This window comes from Arthrobotrys flagrans, assembly GCF_004000055.1.
Source record: "Arthrobotrys flagrans strain CBS H-5679 chromosome Unknown unitig_3, whole genome shotgun sequence".
Classification (NCBI taxonomy): Eukaryota; Fungi; Ascomycota; class Orbiliomycetes; order Orbiliales; family Orbiliaceae; genus Arthrobotrys; species Arthrobotrys flagrans.
Genome location: NW_027137547.1, coordinates 4,475,617 through 4,495,024, shown reverse-complemented (window position 1 = coordinate 4,495,024; position 19,408 = coordinate 4,475,617). Strand labels below are relative to the sequence as shown.

The 19,408-nt window shown below is 46.6% G+C and overlaps 7 protein-coding genes across 8 annotated transcripts; 3 read left to right on the top strand and 4 right to left on the bottom strand.

Annotated features, from left to right (window-relative positions):
* Nucleotides 1-131: 131 nt before the first annotated feature.
* Nucleotides 132-1,426, top strand: DFL_002688 (uncharacterized protein; the record flags this gene model as incomplete). Its single annotated transcript, XM_067631511.1, has 2 exons — nt 132-411; nt 660-1,426. The coding sequence occupies 2 exons, from the start codon at nt 132-134 to the stop codon at nt 1,424-1,426; spliced, it is 1,047 nt and encodes a 348-aa protein (XP_067494050.1).
* Nucleotides 1,427-1,682: 256 nt separating this feature from the next.
* Nucleotides 1,683-2,898, bottom strand: DFL_002687 (Nucleophile aminohydrolase; the record flags this gene model as incomplete). Its single annotated transcript, XM_067631510.1, has 3 exons — nt 1,683-2,297; nt 2,365-2,817; nt 2,896-2,898. 3 exons carry the CDS (start codon nt 2,896-2,898, stop codon nt 1,683-1,685), a joined length of 1,071 nt encoding a protein of 356 aa, XP_067494049.1.
* Nucleotides 2,899-3,613: 715 nt separating this feature from the next.
* On the top strand, nt 3,614-6,517 carry DFL_002686 (uncharacterized protein; the record flags this gene model as incomplete). The annotated part of the gene is made up of 3 exons (XM_067631509.1): nt 3,614-5,960; nt 6,030-6,226; nt 6,281-6,517. The coding sequence occupies 3 exons, from the start codon at nt 3,614-3,616 to the stop codon at nt 6,515-6,517; spliced, it is 2,781 nt and encodes a 926-aa protein (XP_067494048.1).
* Nucleotides 6,518-7,208: 691 nt separating this feature from the next.
* Nucleotides 7,209-7,547, top strand: DFL_002685 (uncharacterized protein; the record flags this gene model as incomplete). The annotated part of the gene is made up of 1 exon (XM_067631508.1): nt 7,209-7,547. The coding sequence occupies one exon, from the start codon at nt 7,209-7,211 to the stop codon at nt 7,545-7,547; it is 339 nt and encodes a 112-aa protein (XP_067494047.1).
* Nucleotides 7,548-8,086: 539 nt separating this feature from the next.
* DFL_002684 (uncharacterized protein) lies at nt 8,087-9,717 on the bottom strand (the record flags this gene model as incomplete). The annotated part of the gene is made up of 4 exons (XM_067631507.1): nt 8,087-8,141; nt 8,212-8,217; nt 8,623-9,291; nt 9,416-9,717. 4 exons carry the CDS (start codon nt 9,715-9,717, stop codon nt 8,087-8,089), a joined length of 1,032 nt encoding a protein of 343 aa, XP_067494046.1.
* Nucleotides 9,718-12,090: 2,373 nt separating this feature from the next.
* DFL_002683 (uncharacterized protein) lies at nt 12,091-14,063 on the bottom strand (the record flags this gene model as incomplete). Of its 2 annotated transcripts, XM_067631506.1 has the most annotated exons (7): nt 12,091-12,234; nt 12,384-12,854; nt 13,022-13,149; nt 13,338-13,499; nt 13,635-13,688; nt 13,754-13,815; nt 14,059-14,063. In XM_067631506.1, the coding sequence occupies 7 exons, from the start codon at nt 14,061-14,063 to the stop codon at nt 12,091-12,093; spliced, it is 1,026 nt and encodes a 341-aa protein (XP_067494045.1). The 2 variants fall into 2 exon arrangements, with proteins under 2 accessions (XP_067494045.1, XP_067494044.1); XM_067631505.1 differs by lacking the exons at nt 13,338-13,499; nt 13,635-13,688; nt 13,754-13,815; nt 14,059-14,063 and having other exon boundaries at nt 13,022-13,117.
* Nucleotides 14,064-16,204: 2,141 nt separating this feature from the next.
* On the bottom strand, nt 16,205-17,155 carry DFL_002682 (uncharacterized protein; the record flags this gene model as incomplete). The annotated part of the gene is made up of 4 exons (XM_067631504.1): nt 16,205-16,314; nt 16,385-16,499; nt 16,566-16,574; nt 17,135-17,155. 4 exons carry the CDS (start codon nt 17,153-17,155, stop codon nt 16,205-16,207), a joined length of 255 nt encoding a protein of 84 aa, XP_067494043.1.
* Nucleotides 17,156-19,408: the final 2,253 nt, after the last annotated feature.

Sequence of the window (19,408 nt, the reverse complement as noted above, 5' to 3'; positions counted from 1 at the left end):
AAATCCAACAATCCACGATCCGGTGAGCCGCGCTTTGTGTTGGCCCATCGGTCACACAAAGAAAGCCCTTGCCATGTTCCTGAATATAAACCTTCCCGCCGAACCCAAGTTTAAAAATTAGAAACCCCGCCATGGAATCCAACACCACCACGGCATCTACACCACCATCACAATCCTCCATTCCCGCCGGCGACGGTCTAATCCACGTGCGAGTCCTCCCGCCATCAAAACTTACGTTGCACCGGTTAAACTACAAGTACCCGTTAAAACTAATCTCGCCTGCGCCGTCGCAATGGGCGAAATCGTTGACGGTGTTCGTGCTGAGTTACGGTGGGGGGCTTGTTTCGGGGGATGAGGTGAATTTGAGGGTTGTGGTTGAAAGGGGGGGAAGGTTGTGTTTGCAGACGCAGGGTGGGTGTTTAATTATTATGATTTTGATTTTATAGAAGGCTCTTGGTATTGAATACTTTGAGGGTTTTGAGATGTGGTGGTTTTGGTTATGTAATGGAAATTGAACTTTTTGATGTCGCGTGCGCAATTAACCTGGAGCTTGGTGGAGTCGCATTTCGAATATCTACAAAAATTAAGATGCTAAATACATAAAATCCCAAGACAAATACGCTAACTGCACAATAACCTCCACCTCCTCCTCCTCACAGGTAGCACCAAAATCTTCAAACAAAAAACCCCATCCTCACCCCCCACGATCCAGCGAATGACGGTCCGCATCCAACCCGGCGCTTCATTCCTCCTCCTCCCAGACCCAGTCCAACCGTTCGCCGAAAGCAACTACGTCCAACATCAAATATTCGAACTCGAAGATACCGTAAACGATACTTCGTCTATTGTCGTTCTAGATTGGGTTACAGAAGGACGAGCGGCCAGAGATGAACACTGGAGTCTCAAGAGATTTGAGAGTAGGAATGAGTTTTTTGGGGTTAAAAATATTGATGCTGTCGACGGTGGGAGTGCTGGTGGTGAAAGCGTAAGGGGGAGATTATTATTAAGAGACGCCATGATCCTCGACGGGGAAATGTTATGCGGCGACGAAACGTTACGAGAACGGCAAGATTCGCAAACAATATTTGCAACGGCGGTGATTCGTGGAAAGCCATTTACGAGGTTAATAGGGTATATCAAAACTAGATATGCGAATGAACCACGTATTGGCCAGAAGAGGTGGGATACGGATGATGATTCGAGAAGGCATAATAGAATCGAAGTCGAAGCGAGGGATAATGGGGTTCTGTGGGCGGCGTCATCGGTCAGAGGGTTTTTGCTGGTGAAGGTTAGTGGGGTGGAGATGGAAGGGGTTAAGAGGTTTGTTAAGGGGCTGTTAAGTGAAGTCGATGAGGATGGGGTGCAGAGGGAAGGTGGGTGTATTGCTGAGGAGTTTGGGACAGGAATGTTTAGGTGTTTGGAGTAGTGTTTTAAAACATTCGGCCTGGCGCTGGTTATTAAGTATGGTAGTTGGCAATTGTATAGATATGATGAATAATGAAAGATTGCAGGCAAGAAAGAATGTAAAGATAGTGAATATGATGCGTAGGATGCGATGTAGTAGAAATCAAATGTGTCAGTCTATATCCTTCGCCAGAACTCCTCAAAACGACAATTCGTTACCACCCTTGCCCTATTTCCGACCCCCAAGTTTTCGTATCCCAGCACCGGTAGAAACAGCCTCAGGAGGCCGTCTGCTCAGCCCTCAGCACCACTATAGGCTCTTCCTCTAGACTACTACTAGATAGCACTTCCTCCGCCTCTGCCTGTTGGTCTGCCGGCCCAACACCCACAAGTCCTTTCGACTCCGCCAATTGCGTACTCCTGGAATAACTCGGATCACTCTGATAAAACTCATCGATGATCGGATGAATCAACACCGTCTGCTTATTCACCGACAAAATCGAGTTCGTCGGCACGGTAACCCAATCACCACGTTCAAATGTCAACGGCTCACTCGCGACCATGATTAAATCCTGTCCGCGGTCATGTCGTTCCATACGATAAAACCCTCCGGTTTTGTACTCGTGGAAGCGAGTACCGGAGCTGAAATACAGGCTTGCGGCTTCGTCGGTGCGGGAGCTGATGTAACGGGTGCAGACGACGGAATGGCCGTCCGTGGCGGCAAAGTTGAGAAGAGATGGTTCGGTGATGTCAGCCGCACGGCAGAATTCGTTGAGACGGTTGATTGTGGAAAGCATAGCTTGACGGAGGATTTGATGACCGAAGCCGTTAGGTGGAGTTGTAGCTGGGTCGACACCGACTCTGGTAAGGGAGTCCAGGAAGAGCGCGAATGCCTGGAAGTGTGATATATTTAGTATTTGTAAAAACTGGAAGTGTGTGTGATAAGAAGATCATGCATACCCATTCGCTATCTGTGCTTCCTTCCACAACGAGGAAGAACCTCTCTTCGATATCTAACACGATGTTACGCTTGATCTTCTGGAAACAAGCAATGTTTCCGTTGTGCATAAACATTATACTGTTGTATTTGAAAGGATGGCAATTGCTTTCCGAGAGTTGACCGGTGGTAGTAGCTCTGACATGAGCGAATACTAGCGAGGAGGTCGTCTTTTCGGCGAGTCTTGTGAGGTTCGTGCAATTCCATGCTGGAGTCGTGGATGTGAAGATACATGGCTCGCTACCCAGTTCCGGGGAGGTGTAGTATCCAATTCCGAACCCATCACCATTGTGAGGTCTTCTTTTGTCGAGCCGTAGTCTGGAGTCATAAGATTGTGTGAGGATGGAATGGGTGGGATTGAGGATAAGGTGGGCGAGGAGAATCTCCTGCCTGCCCTTATATATCAAAAAGCGACACTACATAGCCATCACGGTTGGGTTAGCTCTGTCTCCCTACTAAGTTATGACCAATGTATTAGATAATAAGTAACCCACCATCTTGTCCTAGATCTCGTACTAGTCGACCTCTAGAACCGAACGAGAAGTCAAGCTTCAAATCGAAGCACAGAATTGAATTTCTGGAGTCTAATAAAAAGCCCCCAAGGGACGGCGAATGGGATGAGTCGGCCGTTGGATCACGCGATCTTATCCTATATCGGCGCAATCACTCCGGATAATGGCGCAAAGGACTCTCGTCGATTGCAAATGTAGATAATGCTTGCTGGATATCGGCTGGCGGCTGTCGTCAAGTAATCGATTCGTCTGCGGTTGTCGGCAGAAGGCTAGATGTCATGATGGTGGTGGTAGTTAGTAGTGGTCACAGCACCCCCAGTTACGTCAACCAACAGTTAGGTTGGTCGCGCCTTTGACGAGGTGCACTCTCACCGGGGACACCTTATGTAATCCCGGGGGTTTTGCCCTGAGTATTCCCGAATATCCGACCGGAGACCACGGGGTCCGGCCGCCAACACATCAGTGCCAGTCAGTGAACGACAGCTTACAGACATGATATCCAATCAACCTCGACTTGGCTTTCGACCTTCAAAAATTGCATCTACACACCCCACCACGCCTTCACTTCTTCAACTAAAATAAAATACTGCTTGTACCGAGAGCATACGTCTCAATAATAACCCACAGATACCCTCAGTTAACATATAACGAACACTTCATGCAGTCACAATAAATAACTCTCGTCGCAATTCTCCTAACCATGAGCGGGCGACTTCTTGCCTCACGAGCCGCGGGCTCACAGCTTAGAACCGACATTCGCCTTACACAGGCTCTCCGACTTTCTTCACGACCATACAGTCTCCTTGCTACACGTACAAATGCTGCCGGTCTCCTACGGAACCAAGCTTTCCCCCGGTTACGACATGAATATCTCCCCGCCCAGCGTTTTCGTTCTATAACCCAGGTCCCCGCCGTCCGGCTGATAAGCTTCCAAAGATCGCTACCAAGGCTGTTTCTGAAGTTTGTGCGTATACCTGCGGCATTTGGAGGGGCTACTGTTGCTGGACTTGCGTATGTCAACTATCAGGTACATCAGGCGGGGAACTGGACGTTAGGGGTGCTCAATGATGGGAAGGAAATGGCGTCGGGTTTTTTCAACTCTGGGAAGGAGGCTTTCGGTGGTGCCGTGAGTTCGATCAAAGGGATGGAGACGCCGGGTTGGTTTGCAAAGATGCAGGAGTCGGTGAATCAGGCAATGTCTGGGTCGGGAGCTGGAACTGGTGGCGGAGAAGGATCGGGTGAAGGGGCAGGAGGAAAGAGGCCGGAGGACGAGGATCCGGATACGAAGAAGCATTTTGCGCAAACTGCAGCTGCTACCGCCGCCGTGCTAGGATATTCTGGTGGGGGGGATGACAAACAGTCTGCGAGAGATGATCAGATGATGGTTCTCACCCGCAAAATGATCGAGATTCGGACGATTCTTCAGAAGGTTGGCCAAACCGGTGCTCTAACACTACCATCGATCGTGGTCATTGGTTCTCAGAGTTCCGGCAAGAGCTCAGTCTTGGAAGCAATCGTGGGACATGAGTTCTTACCGAAGGGAGCCAACATGGTTACAAGACGTCCAATTGAGTTAACACTGGTTAATACGCCTGATTCTCCTGTGGAATATGGCGAATTCCCGACTCTCAACTTGGGCAAAATCACTGATTTCTCTCATATACAACGAACGCTGACGGATCTCAACTTGGCTGTTCCCGAGAAGGATTGCGTATCCGATGACCCTATCCGACTTACTATCTACTCTAAGAATGTCCCGGACCTCTCGCTCATAGATCTGCCTGGATACATCCAACTCTCAGCCCTCGACCAACCCGACGAACTCAAAGCTAAAATCTTCCAACTGTGCGACAAGTATATCCAACCTCCGAATGTCATCCTCGCCGTCTCTGCCGCCGATGTCGATCTCGCCAACTCCACTGCCCTTCGCGCGAGCCGAAGAGTAGACCCTCGTGGCGAACGAACAATTGGCGTAATTACCAAGATGGATCTCGTAGATCCCGACCGCGGTTCCAATATCCTTAGGGACAAGAACTACCCCCTCCGCTTAGGATATGTTGGTGTGGTCTGTAAAGTTCCACATTCTAGTGGCCTCTTCAGCCGGCAAGTTAACGTCCTCAACGCTATTACCAAGAATGAAAATGCCTACTTTGGCCAGCACCCACAGTTTGCCGGAGAATCCGGTGTTACTGTCGGCACATACTCGCTTCGTCGGAAACTCATGGAAGTGCTCGAAGCCACCATGGCACAGGCTCTACAAGGCACATCGGATGCAATCCACCAAGAATTGGAGGAAGCTAGTTATGAGTTCAAGGTCCAATATAACGACCGTCCCCTCACCGCAGAAACTTACCTTGCCGAGTCTCTCGACTCGTTCAAGCACTCGTTCAAGGAATTTACTGAGCTCTTCGGCCGTCCACAAGTTCGAATGCTACTAAAGCAAGAACTCGACCAGAGAGTTCTCGACATCTTGGCGCAGCGATACTGGAACAAGCCGCTGTCGGATCTTAAGAAGGCCCGTTTGGACGAGCATCCCCTATCCGAGTTAGCCAAGATAGAACCAGACGAGTTGTATTGGCACCGGAAGCTGGATGGATCTTCTAGCGCACTCACAAAGTTGGGAATTGGAAGGTTAGCAACAAACGTCGTTGCCAACTCGTTGTCTACGCAGATGGATCAGTTGATTGAAAGCTCTACATTCCGAAATCATCCGTTTGCGAAGAAGGCGATTCAAGATTCAACGAACCAGATCTTGAATGAAAGATTTTACGCCACTTCGGACCAAGTGGAAAATTGCATTAAGCCTTATAAGTTTGAAATTGAAGTCGATGACAGAGAGTGGTCAAATAGTCGGGAAAATGCACAGAGATTGCTGAAAGACGAGTTGAAGGCATGTGAGGATTCGTATAAGCGGTTGAGAGATCAAATTGGTGGAAAGAAATTGAGCAGTGCGATGGCTTTTGTGGATAAGATCAGGAGTGGAAAGGCGCCGGAGATGCAGGAGGGAACAGAGGCGCTGGGATTCAGTCAGGCAATGTTGGAGAAGGGTAAATATCCAGACTCGGTCCGTAACAGATCTCCAGTCAATACACCTGCTAACGAAATTTATTCAATAGGACGTGAGGGCATCTTCCTGCGTGACCGAGCTGACATCATCAAGATGAGAATGCTGGCGGTCAAGAGCAAAGGATGTGCTACCAAAGATAATAAATACTCGTGTCCAGAGATCTTTATGGATGTAGTCGCCGAGAAGTTAACATCTACTGCCGTACTCTTCTTGAACGTCGAGCTCTTATCGGAATTTTATTATAATGTACGTTTCCCCGCAATGGTCTCTTATGCTATGGTATTGACATTTTATCGATAGTTCCCCCGAGAGCTCGATCTCCGACTAGGCCGCCATCTGTCACAGGCTCAGATTGAAGCCTTCGCTAGAGAGGACCCCAAGATCAGGAAGCACGTCGATCTCCAGCAGAGAAAACAACTGCTTGAGCTCGCTCTACAAAAGATGGATAGTTTGATGGCCTTGGAGAAGAGCAAGAAGGCCCAAACGGATCCAGAAGCTGGCGGGAGAATACAAGGAAGGTGGGGTGGGTTCTTTTAAACGAACCGCACAAGCTAATGGGTGATACGAGTTTCTTCGATATATAATGAACTTTTTCATTTCCCTTTCCCAGTCCCCGTCTCTCCTTTCCTCTTCTCTGGGGAGGTTTATATGGTCTTTTACGTCAAAATTCGGGAAAAAAACGAGAGGAGGTTTTTGTAATTTGTTTTGAATGGCGGTAGCTACAGGCGTTATTGGGCATTCTTTGACTGTCTTGTCTCTCTCTCTCTGTTTCTTGGATGTTGGAAGCGTCCATAAAAAACACTCCAATCTTACCTTTTACCTATTACGAAGATGTTTATATTATCTAACCTTAGCTTTCTCATGATATATATTGGGAAAAGAGAACCATCCAGTATAGTTCGGTGCATGTATATAAAAGCTTTTTTATCTATCCATCCTGGCTCGCACATGCCCAGAATGCTGAACCTCCCAAGGTTCAAGGTGCTTATCTTGGTCTATATAATTAAACTCGTTAGTGAAGCTCTAAGCTAAGCTAAGGGGCCCAAAAAACTCACTCGTCGAGTTCACCGCTCGAGACGTACCACTTATACTTGGCGACCAGGCACATGCATAAAATTCCACATGGCAGCGACTGCCTACCGTTCACTTGATGTCCCTCACCAACACTTTAGAAGCGAAACCAATGACAAGCATATTTTGACCTATACCGACAGAGCGTGCTCAAACAATGGCGGGGATAACCGGCTGTGCATTCTACTATCGACCAGCTGGGGGAAAGGCATCAGGTGAAAAAACTACCGGCCCGAGTGGACTAACCAGCCGGCAAACCTCAAACCGAGCTGAACTTCGCGCTGTCATCGCTGCCTTGCAATACCGGGTTTGGTATCACCGAAAGTATGGTACAAAACCGGGTGAAGGGCGTGAAAAGGTCATTATCGCTACGGATTCACAATACGTCGTTCTCGGTATCACGGAATGGATCAGAACCTGGGTCAGTAACAACAAATTAGTTGCCAACCGTGATTTGTGGGAGGAATTGTTGAACGTATTACGAAAACTCGACTGATGTGATACAAAGGTTTGATTTTGGAAGATTCCTTGAGAATTGAATGAAATAGCGGGTTAAAGTCGCTGTTACGATGCCTCGAGCCGCCAAGCGCGCTATTATTCACTGAAGGAAAGCTTCTTTATTTCTCTTTTATAGGGGACGGTATACGCTCACCCGTCTCCGCTGAGATACAGGAAATTATGGTCAGGAGGGACTTCTTTTTTTTCAACGATATTGGATCAACCAACAGCATGCATGCATTCGTGGAAAGTGATAAATATACATTTCCCAGTCGACTGCATTAGCAATATTACAACAAAAAAAAAATATACAAGGACAAAGCCGATTTATCAGCCGAAGGGATATTTTAACAAGGTTACTCGACAATCCATCGCGACACCAGTCAAGCAACTAGGGTCAAAAAGTTCAATTGTCAATAATGAAGCCTTTCACCAAGACTAGGATTTCCAAGCCCTGGTTGCGAAGCCGTTATTGCTATATCAAAATAACCACACACAATCCCACAATAATTACTCAAGTACCCACCTAGTAGTTAGTTAGAACGAAAGGGATGGACCTGTACCGCCCGTATCTGTGTTGCACTCCACGGATCTATGGGAAATATACGAGCAACTCATCAGAAAGCGATGTTTAAAAAACGATATGACAAAGCATACCATACCTTGTTCTACCCCAGGATATATAAGTAGAGAAAAACCATTGAACCACAAGCTCTCCAGTACTAGCCCGCCGCAAACAAGCTTAAATAACCACAGCTCTCGAAAGAGCAGGTTGTCAAAGCCTTGATCTGCGCGGGAAGATGCTGGGAAGGCATTCACTGTGGGTATTTCCCTTCGCTCTAGAAAGAGCTATAACCATGATCGCAAGACGGAAGCTTGGGATGGTTAAATCACTGGGGTTGTTGGTCACAGTGCATATAAACACTACAAACTCCTGAAGTCGTGAGCAACTGGAAGGATACACATTAAATTTTCTTAGTTAAGAGAACACTGGACTCTAAAGTTCCATAGCTGTTCGAAAACACCCGCATAATGTATTTCAAGGGGTGTTCCTCCCAAGCCCCGTTTTGTACCTCTCTAGAGCTCGTTCTCTAGCAGCCTTGTGCTCGGCTGTGGGTTCTGGATATGATGGCTTCTTAAACCCAGCAGGAGAAAGTCGACCAGCGGGACTGTGGATCGCTTTCTCTTTGAGCTTGCTGAGTTCGGGAACCCAACGACGAATGTATTCTCCCTCTGGGTCGAATTTCTCACTTTGAGTAAAAGAGTTGAAGATTTGGAAGTACGGTTGGGCATCCCGTTCCCGAAGAACATACGGTTCCCAGAATTTGAAGAATCGTGTAAAGACCGAATGTGTTTTCCCTGTCCCGGACCGCAGAACCATAGGTTCGACGACACATGTATCATGGTGTACAGTGAACCTAAGGTCCTTCTTCACTCCCTCCCTAACAAGCTTCGCATCACGGCGCAGCTCATCGACTTCGTACAACATATTTGCGCGAAGTTCGCCCACGCCCCATTTATCACACCAATCGAGGATGTGGTTCTGCGTACGCTTTCGATCCGTGACCCCCTCGACCCACAACGGAATATCTAACTTCGCAAGGTCATCCTTGAGAACTTGAAGGGTTCGGAGACAAAAGTCAATTCTCGCAGGTGATGCACAGTGAGCGTGGAAATCCTGATGGGAGAATATGTAGAGACATATCAAAGGTAACCCTTGAGCTTTCGCAGATTCCGCAGCTCTGTGTAGGCCTATATTATCGGAAAGCCGTAGATCCCATTTGAACCAGTGGGCTACGGCTTTTTTGGATGCCAGGCTGAGACGCTAGGCTTCCGTGTCGTGCAAGGCGGATGTTAACTCGTTACGCGGCAACTGTATCGTGCTGTCTTTGTAGGATCTGACTCGCTCGTTGGACATCCCTGGAAGGTAGAACTCTCGAAAAAACGATCTCCTCATAACCTGCGGTGGTGTCGACATATGGGGTAGATTCCCAGTCATTGTTAGACTCTTCCTTGGGAACGGCAGGGACTTCATCGGCGGCTTCATCGTGGACATCCTGTCCAGAGCTCTGGTCGCTGACTTCATTCTTGATACTACTACGGGTAGCTCGCTTGGCTAGGGAGCCAGTGGCCGGCCCAGCCTTACGCTCCGAACCATTAGGAGGCATTGTCGAGAATAGATATGTTATCCAAGCACAAGTTGATATGTCGGTAATCTGATGATGTCGAAGGAGAGTCAGCTGGGGTGCCAGCCTAAACATCTCTCAAGGGTAAGAACGCGTAGGGGCGACATGGTGGATGTCATTGGTAGGTCAGGGATGGCGTGGATGATATCTCGATCGAACAGGTAGATCGCGATCCGGCTGCAGCGATGTTGGACTGGCGATCGAGCTTAGGGTCGAACTTTGTAAGCCGGTTGCCGAGCCTTGGCGGTGATTTCTGATTATATAATCCCAGTTGCAATGTGCCATCTGGGCGACGATGTTTCTACCAACTTCGACGTCATAACATTTTCATAACGGTTATAGGTATTGATATAGATGGTGTCTACGGATACGTAATCGCCATCGAATATGCCTAGTAAATCATTTTGGTTTTCGGTAAGTATACTTAACTGAGGTTGACCGTCGCTGATAATAGTATGCATTCTAGAAATCCGGTTCAGTATTCTCGAATTCTCAAGATCTTCTGGAGCTACAGTCTCTTAGTTTTCATGTAGTTGCAATTACAGCCCGAATGCGGCCACCAGACTAAGCCTGAATTCGAAATTGCGACCACTCGGTCTAGTTGTTCACATAAGTCGATCTGCAATGGCCCGGCGCCGCTAATTCTCGCCCTAGCTTCGATCTGTACCTTAGAAATACTCACGATTTTCAACCGGGCAGTAACAAATGCTTGCTTCGGTATCAATGTTAACCAAATATCCAAGTGTGATGCAATACCTCTAAGCATGTACGTTATACGTATGCATGAGAATCGCGAAGTTAACAATAACGCAATAACGCGGTGACCTTGTAGCCTAGAGTCCGACCCAGATATGTATATTAATACACACGACCACACACCGTAACGTAACTAACCTCAAGTTATGTTTCATGATCCAGCCCGAGAGCTTGAAAATCACTACGGAGTTCACGTTCCAAGGGGTTGTAACTGGAACCCCGCCCGGCTTTTGAGGAAACAAGCCGAAAAGCTACAGTGGACGAATAGCCAGAAGCTTCAGGAGCCCATTGCGAGCTAGTATCGACAAGCTTCAATGTATACCCCTACGACGCTCACGAGACTAAATACGGAGACAATTCAAGATAAGAACGCGATAGTGCAGTGAGTCTGGCAAGCGTAGAACGCGAATATTCGCTGAAATCCCGGATGGGAAATCAATGGATAGGGCCAGAGCACGGACCATTCCTCGGGTTCGGGTCCCAAGTGGTCGCCGTTGAAGCGAGTGGGAAGAATTTGGTTAGGAATGTTCGCCAGGCGCAGGCCATGAAGGGCCGTTAGCTAACACTTTACCGAATGCTGCGCAACATCATGGGCGTTATGCCGCACAACTAGCTGGCCTTCAACCAGCTGTAACAGGAAATGTTTCTGATGAACCCTCTAACCACAGCCTCCGCATTTACTCAACTTTCTCAAAGGTATGAAATAATATTGATGTGTCAGCGGGGGCAAGAAGATACGGCATCGGCATCCACCACAATAGAAGCCTTTTGTCTTGGCCATATTCAACAGTATCGGATTCTTTTTCCCACACCCTGAACAAGCATGGATCATGCATATGACGGGACATGGAGGCAACGGAATCTGTGATCAGTGTCCCCTGGCGCCAGCCCAGAATACACGTACTTACCAATAGTCGTCAGCTTATGATTCGAATTTCATGCATTTCAAATTTGAAGAAGCTGAAGGAAGAAGAGGCTGTTAAATATTCGAATCCACCGAATTTAGTTCGTAGAGATAGATCCCTGTGCCTTCAAGGATTTGTGATAATCCAAGCAGTGATTTCCTTGTCCGCGACAGACATGTAAAGTTGCACCTGACGTCTCTTGAGCCTTGATCCCGGCCTGGCTTCATCGATATTCTGCAACGAGAATTAAGGCCATCCTCTAAAAAGACAAGTTCGAGTGGATTCGGCCTCCCGCACCCGATAATTTACAACGGACACATGAGTGTGCTCGGGATCATGACAAAAAAACGTCCGAATGAGCTTTTATAATGTCAACATATTTGAGTATGCACCCAGGGAGCACAAATGCAGAATGGAACTATAATACCAGTAATTATTGGGATTCGCTATACCCAATGAGGATTTCCTTGGTTCCTGTTTAGCCCGATAGCCCATTTTGTGAGCTCGACAACCCTAGATCGAGTTTCAAGCTTGAAATGATAATAATCCATTATAAGAAACGTATTGAAAGAGAGGTTTAACCGGCCACCCAATGGCCAAAGGAAAGCTGTTCATGCTCATATTCTTGCTCGCACTTGGTGGTGATCAAGAGGACTACCGACTTTAAAACCGACAGAACATTATGAAGAAAGATTCATATCTCGTCTCCGTACCCAGATCTTATCAAGCTGTCCACCTGCATTACCCCCGCTTTCACACCGTCAATTATATATACCGATTTGCCCAAGGGCTCTAAGGCCTTCGTTACTGCGTCGTCTAGGCCAGCCATTCCAGCGCACTATTGTAGCAAAAACAGTCCGTTAGTATACTTTATTCTATCCTTACGTCGCAGACATGGATATGCTTGTTCCCAACGACCGTATCCAGAACAAACGTCTGTTGTCTTTTGTATATGGATGTTTTGAATATTGAACTTGAATAACTTACTCCTAAGCAGATAACTCGAACATCTCCTCGACCTATTAGTCTGACGACTGCGTCTCCAATCTTCTTCTTTACTTCATCGTGGCCTACGGAATGTAGCTCATCGGCATTCAAACCAGTACTTTCCACGCCCTCGAATCCATTTCCATCTTCGCCAACGAAGTTTCCTACACCTATGCTGAGCAGATCTTCCCAAATCTTGCCGGTTGTAACGATACCCCAACCACTAGTACCTTTCAGCAACAGCGCGTGTGTTATGCTCGCCTCGAAAATCCCCACAACCGGTTTTTTGGTGTACTGCCGTAATAACGGCACGAGGGAATGTTCTGAGTAACAGGCGACGACAAAGCCCGCGTGGTGTGGAAGCAGAGGTATCAGTGCCGGGAGACAAGCATCGGCTGAACGCGCCGATGTTTCGTTATCATTGATAGACTTCGGCGCGGCAGGGGGGCCAGTAAAGAAAGATAGGATTGTCTATCGAGACATAAAGACATGTTCATGACAAATATCAGTACCCGGATCACTCGATATAAAAGCTCCAACAAGAAATGGATTTAACGGGCAGGGATAAGGGTTCCAGGTGCCGCAAGGCGGTGTCTTTTTTTTTGTTTAAGTGCGCGGGGTCTGGAAATTACACCTACATCAGCGGGAACTAGAGGCTCTAGCATTTGCTTTAGAGAATCGGTTATCGAAGCCGTCGAATTGGGGTTTATCACCAGAATCGACCTCGGCGCCATGTTTGAGTGGCCGCTGGGCAGGAGAAACTGAACTATCATATTTCGTACACTCCTTTTAGCGCGGGACGAAACAAATGTTGACTCCCTAAAGCTAAAAAATCATCGAAGTTTTTGTGTCCCTGAAAATATAAAAATGGGTTGCTGAACTGGGGGTTCTTCTTGGACAAAAACAGGACTGCTGGAGCTCAATTTCGCTCTCACGGAAGCTGAGCTAACGTACCTGTGCCTGCGGAATAGCGGCAGATGCGGCTGGAACAAAAAAAAAGTAGGTGAAACGGCCTGCTTGCAGCAAAGCAAACTCTGGACTCGACAGTCTTGTCACGCGAGCTACAGGGCTGGGTCTGCTGCTCTAGAACTTTAGCCAGGCGAACGAAGGTCGGGCCTGGAGCATGAAGTTAAGTTGTAAGTATATGGTCAGGGAGGTTACGGTGTATAACTTTTTCAAAGGCACATCTGGGGCTCAACTTCGATCGTAAGGAAATACACTACGATCGAACAGGTGCTGAACGGGACGCACCGAGATCTGGCTGACAGTACCAGTACAGCTCCTCTACTGAACTCTCGCACGCGTCTGGAGTCGAAAGCTGTAGCGTCCTTTCTGCACAACTTGCTTCAATGCACGAAACTCCGCCGCACGCCTGGCAGCCTTAGCGCCCGATTGCACCTCGCAGCCAACGACAGGCTCGGCAGCAACAGCACTAGTAGGTTAGATGTAAACGGGCGACGCTGTTCGATGGCAGGAAACTGAAAGCGTAGACTCGCTGTGAAGGTCTGTGCGAGATCTCTCCAAATGAATTTGTCCGACCGTTTTCCACAGTATGTTTAATTCTATACTTCCTAAGAAGGGTGAGAAGAGTAGGGACAAAAGAAAAACAATGAGACAAGAGCGCTGTTTGGAATGGATGTATCCGAAAAGACAATATCTAATGGCCCGCATCTACCTCATGGTCGGATACCTCAGTTTATATGGCTGTCTTCTCAGCACTGTCACCTGTTTTTTTCTCTATAAAAAGCTCTAACTCTGGCGTTACGCAGCTTATCCTCCCCATCCTGACTATCCTTCTTTCCGCCCTCCGTTTATAGTGGCTTACCAGTATATACCTAGCAGGATTAGTCTACACTATACTTCGTTGTTCTTAAGAAAGAAGTATATCTGTCAAGCTATAACAGAACAATCCCCGTTATAGTATGCATGACCGGATTATTCTTCAATTGATCAATGTAGGAACACACGACGACATACTATTTGCCATCGAACGGACCCATCGAATTCCAAAAGAAAATACAGGCAAAAAGAGGAAAAACAACGGAAAAAGGAATTAAGTAAGCCACACTTTGAGCATCCTCTACACACATTACCTTTCGAACCGTGCCGTAAGTCGACAGCGGCAATGAATCCGAGGTTGAATGTCAATCATGGCTTGAGGGGGGAACAGGGAGACGGGAAGTTGTACAAAGGTCTGGGATGCATTAGCAGCGGGGACCCGACGAGGGTCGTCAATCACAAGGCTACCACCGCCAAATATAATGCCAAACCGTATTGTATTGTATGGAGTATATGAGTGAAAAAATAAAATAAAAAACTCGAACGGATAACTCGAAACCAAAACGTTAACGAGGGCTATATTAATAGCAATCGGGATACATAAGCACCCGAATGGACGAATAAAAGTCGGACTGACGCAACATAACCCGGGCTCACTAATGCAACGGTGAGGAATTGACTATTCTTATGTCTTACATGTGTACGTCTGTGTATATCAAATGCAATTATTATGGCCGTGTCTGTAGGGTACATTGGACTTAATGACACCACCTGTTAGAGCTCATGCAATCGAGCCAGGAACCACCCGAGTGCTCTGAAGGTTTACACTAAGCCTTCGAGAGGCTTAAGCCGTCGATAAATCGGGCCAGTCTCATCACACTACCCTGCAGCGAGGTGGGTACTTAAGTGAACCGTCCGCACCACTGTGTCCCATTTTCGGGAAGCTATCAATGCAATGCAGCCTGCATCAACCATCTTCAGATCGAATCCCAGAAAGGGCCGATCGAACAAATTTATAAAACGGTACCATATGATCTGACCGTAGAAGCCTCGGGCAAGTAAACGTGGGTATCCCGACTTCGAATTTTCTCGAAAATAACCCTCAAGATCTCTGGGAGTTTCATAGATAGCATGGATGAACCTGTCGATTCGCTCCTGAAGGCCTAGAACTCGCTTTATTTCCATTAGGCCGACCCCCTTGGCTAAAGTGTGGCGAGACTGGGAAAGCCACAGGCCCTAGTACTTTCGGGCCTTGGACATTGGAATATTTACGGAAGATCAAAGTTACGATGCGCAGTTTAAGTTGAAGCTATTAAGCGTATTCGGCTTGGGATTGTCCAGCATTGCCTAATTAGCTTCATCAACACGAACCCACTTCGTCTCTCCAGAGCTCATTGCTGTCTGTGTCACTTTTGCTATTTGTGATGTCTCCGAATACAATCCTTCTATCGTTTGCCAGTTTATCTTGACCATTTGACATCGGTGCGTTTCACTTTGACGTAGAATTCGTAATTTCTTCGGATTAATAATGTTACAGAATTCGGAACCCTTGTTCAGGACGGGAATTCAATGGCAATTCGGGAGAAAACGATGTCATGAGCTGCTGTTAATTATCTCGCGGCAGAAACCATTTACAGAAAGTTTTCCGGTTGACTAACTGACCGTTCTAAACGGCTGCATGAACATTACGGTCAAATGTACTCTGTAAGAAAAAGGCAAGGAAGGAAGAAAAGAAAGAAGAAAAAAAAAACGGGGTATTCTATAGCCCTTGCTGAAGAATTAATTGAATCGTAACGATCCATAAAAGGAAACAGTCGTATTGACGTTTATAACGCTGATGCATTACCCGGCGTTTACAGGGTCAAAGCAGGCATAAAGAAAGGTCATTCCGTTAACCCAAACCCTTTAGAAAAGAAACAACCGTTTAAGCTAGGAACAGTTCTCTAGAAACCGCAAAAGAAACAGAAACTTGGGATGAAAACAAAACAAAAAATCGCTCCTATACGGTCATGCCACGACTGCCCAGCAAAGGGCAAAAAGAATCAACAAGATAGTCCTTCCGAACTTAAGCTGTGAGTTGAGGGGTGGCTTATGAATTCGCAGGGAAGCAGGAAAGATTTAACGGAAGCAGTTGAAGCCGCAAATTCTGAATCTAAATAGCAATAATTCATTCCCGGTCAGCGGTAATAAAAGGAGGTCTGGATGGGAAGGGTATGGCGAACCGGATGTGGGGTCGGACGCCGTGTTTACTTGCTGTAAACCCGCCTCCGGCGCGCCTGCCTCCAAACGATTTAGAGTAGAAGAAGCCCATGGTAGGTGTTTGTGCAGTCTGTGGTTCTGAGTTTCTTATCAGCGACTCTGCATAAGAACATGCATTGAAAGGGATCGATGAGGTTAACGAACATAAAGTTTCTAGAAATTGCTCTATGTGCGATCGAATTGAAGTTTAGAAGGTCGCTGATGATTTTCTTGGATTTCTTGCACATAGGGAGGGTGGGGCTTTATATGGTTTCTGGTAACAGGAATGTATGTATCATGCAATACCTGTTGGCGGTGGCTGGATTCGGTGCGCACAGGTGCGCACGATTGGCTATATTGCGTAGGCCAAGATGCATCAGCTCTGGTCAGGGTCGAATGGCGTATCCAGACTCAGCCAGCCACGAACCACGCCACATTTCCAAGATCCACACAACAGCTATAAGGTACAGAAGTACCTGATGTCAGGATTCGAATCTAAATTTGGTATATAAGTAAACGCAAAACCCCTTTGGAGAAGCACACCGTCTGGGTACGAGACTAATATAAGTACATTTACTGTAACGTAAAATTTAAAACTCGATATTGTATAATTCAAGTTGTTTATAGCGGTTCGGTTTTGTATTTATTCGAAAACGTACAGGTTAATAGTGCTCAAATTATGTTATCATTAGCTTGGTAACAAATCAAAAATATAGAGCATAGAGTCCCTCTACCTCTTCTATACTAGATTGCATTTTATGTTTTCAATTATCGCTAACGTCGCTAGTACTACTCTTAAGTTATTCGAGGTCTACAAGCAACAGGCAGTGTGGTAGGCACTTTGCACACAGTTGCACTTATATTATATTACACATCTGCAGGTCTGGTCTAATTAGCCGTAGTTAACAATAAGTTACTTGTTTTGTTGAAACTTCTTTGAAAGAATGTATTCCGTAGATTATGATTAATTCATGCTACAGCACCAACGGCGTTTGCAAGTCTCACATTAATGGTTTAGGTCGTTCTCACGCTCGATTTATATTTACTCAGTAAAAAATTAAATAGTTGGATTGCGCGCATGATGATATGAAATCTTTCAGAATAAAGGGAAATTGAATATTATTATCCTAACTGCTATCGGCGAATGGCCCTCGGCCACTCACCTTGGCCGATATCTCGGACTTGATTCCTCGACCAATTGGTCAATTCTTAATATATTAGTATAGTGAGTCTAAGTCTGCCAATGCTGCCTATGCGCTGCCGCATACGATATGGAAAGAATGTTTGAATTTAAATTTGGAACAAAACAAATCCTTCGAGACGCAGGTCAATTCGCTTTCAGAATACATAAAGCATCGATGTACAATTTTCTCTGCTTGTCATAGGTTGTTTCACCCACACCTAGGCTATGTCACCTCTCTACTTGCCGCACAGGTATTTGTTTGTTACAAATATGGCCCTATGGCGGCGACGCTGGCAGGTAGGCCTTGAGAAGCTAGGGGATAGGGCGAAGTTTAGGCCTGTCGATCGTAGTACATTTCGACTCAAACTTAGATGACGTGGTGCACAATTTTACAAGGGGGTTTGATATATCTCGCGACGGAAGTGAACTTATTTAATGCGTGATCCTAGGTTGATATCGTGATTTCTTATTAGCAGATTCCCGACCCAATTTGTGTACACGTTACCCACGATTCGTCCCAAGATGTTACGTGCCAAGAAGTTAGCCCATGGGGAGACATGCATACTTTTTTAAAAGTTTAGTACGCTTCCGTGCCGGTAGGTATGATCAGTCATCTAGTAACCAAAATATCCTACCCTAGCTTTAAATTTTACGGGGCGCTGTGTAGCGTCTAGTATACGAGACAAGGGCAACTTAGTTCCAGTTTTGGAAACTTATCGACCACTATAATTTGCGTTTATTTTGTGATATTTTGATTCGATAGTCCGAGACGTGAGGCTTGCGTAATAACCAGCACTAACAACGGCCGACTCTTTTGGTGGATGTTTGATCAGGCCTTAGTCATGATCGTGGGAAGTACTTACATGTACAGGTTGCAAGATCAATTGAGATGCATGCATTCGTCCAGACGGCCATTCCGAGGCTTGGGGTCCCAAGGTTTCTAAAATGCAACATCCTGGTCTCTGGTCAATTGATCATATGAGAAAGTTTACTCCAAGGTCCGTGCAGGGAAAAGCTGTTATATTGTCTAATTATGTATGTATCTGCAGCAGGATGCTTGGTAGCGACTTGTAAGTTACCGCTACTGCGATTAAGCAAATGCTGATAAGCTTATCTCGAAGCTCTGCTGTGTTTGGGTCTTGGAAGCAGAAAATCGGGAAACCGTTGGGTAATAACAGGTGCGATTATCAGCACAGCATTTTGACTCGGAAGAAGCCCAGAACGGTCATGTCCGAGAACGGGGCATGACCTTCGGTTCTGACATCTCAAGCGCGCTGAAGTTTGGCTAGATTTTGTCTTAAGAATGTCACTTATCTTGTCGAAAATTTATCGGAAATAGCATTTAGTACATATAACTGTCAGTGCGAAATGGACTGAGGAAAGAAAATTCTTTCGTGCGAGTACTCGAGCGTGGGGATGCTGCCTAAAATGAAGAATATTAATGCGAAGAAACCATTGAAAACATCACCACATCGTAAGACCGGAAGAATAGTATGCGAAGCTAGAAAAAATGGTCCACCCTTTATCAGAGACTTGAGGCGCCAGCTTATCAGTGTTCCCCCGCGGCGGCAGTACAATCGGCTTTTACTCGATCGTATCGAGAAAGAGAAATGGCGGCGAGGGAGCCCGACTGACAGGGGGCCCGCGTGGATGCTCTTCGCCGAACCAATCATCTTTACAAGGGTTCTACGTAACCTTCATATCGAGAGTCTTGAAGCCGAACTTGCTTGATTTTCTGAGCTCGCGTGAACCCTGTCACCCAAACCTGAGACCTCTCTCCAGCATCCTTCCCGCTTGGTATCTTTGGTACCTCCCATCCGACATC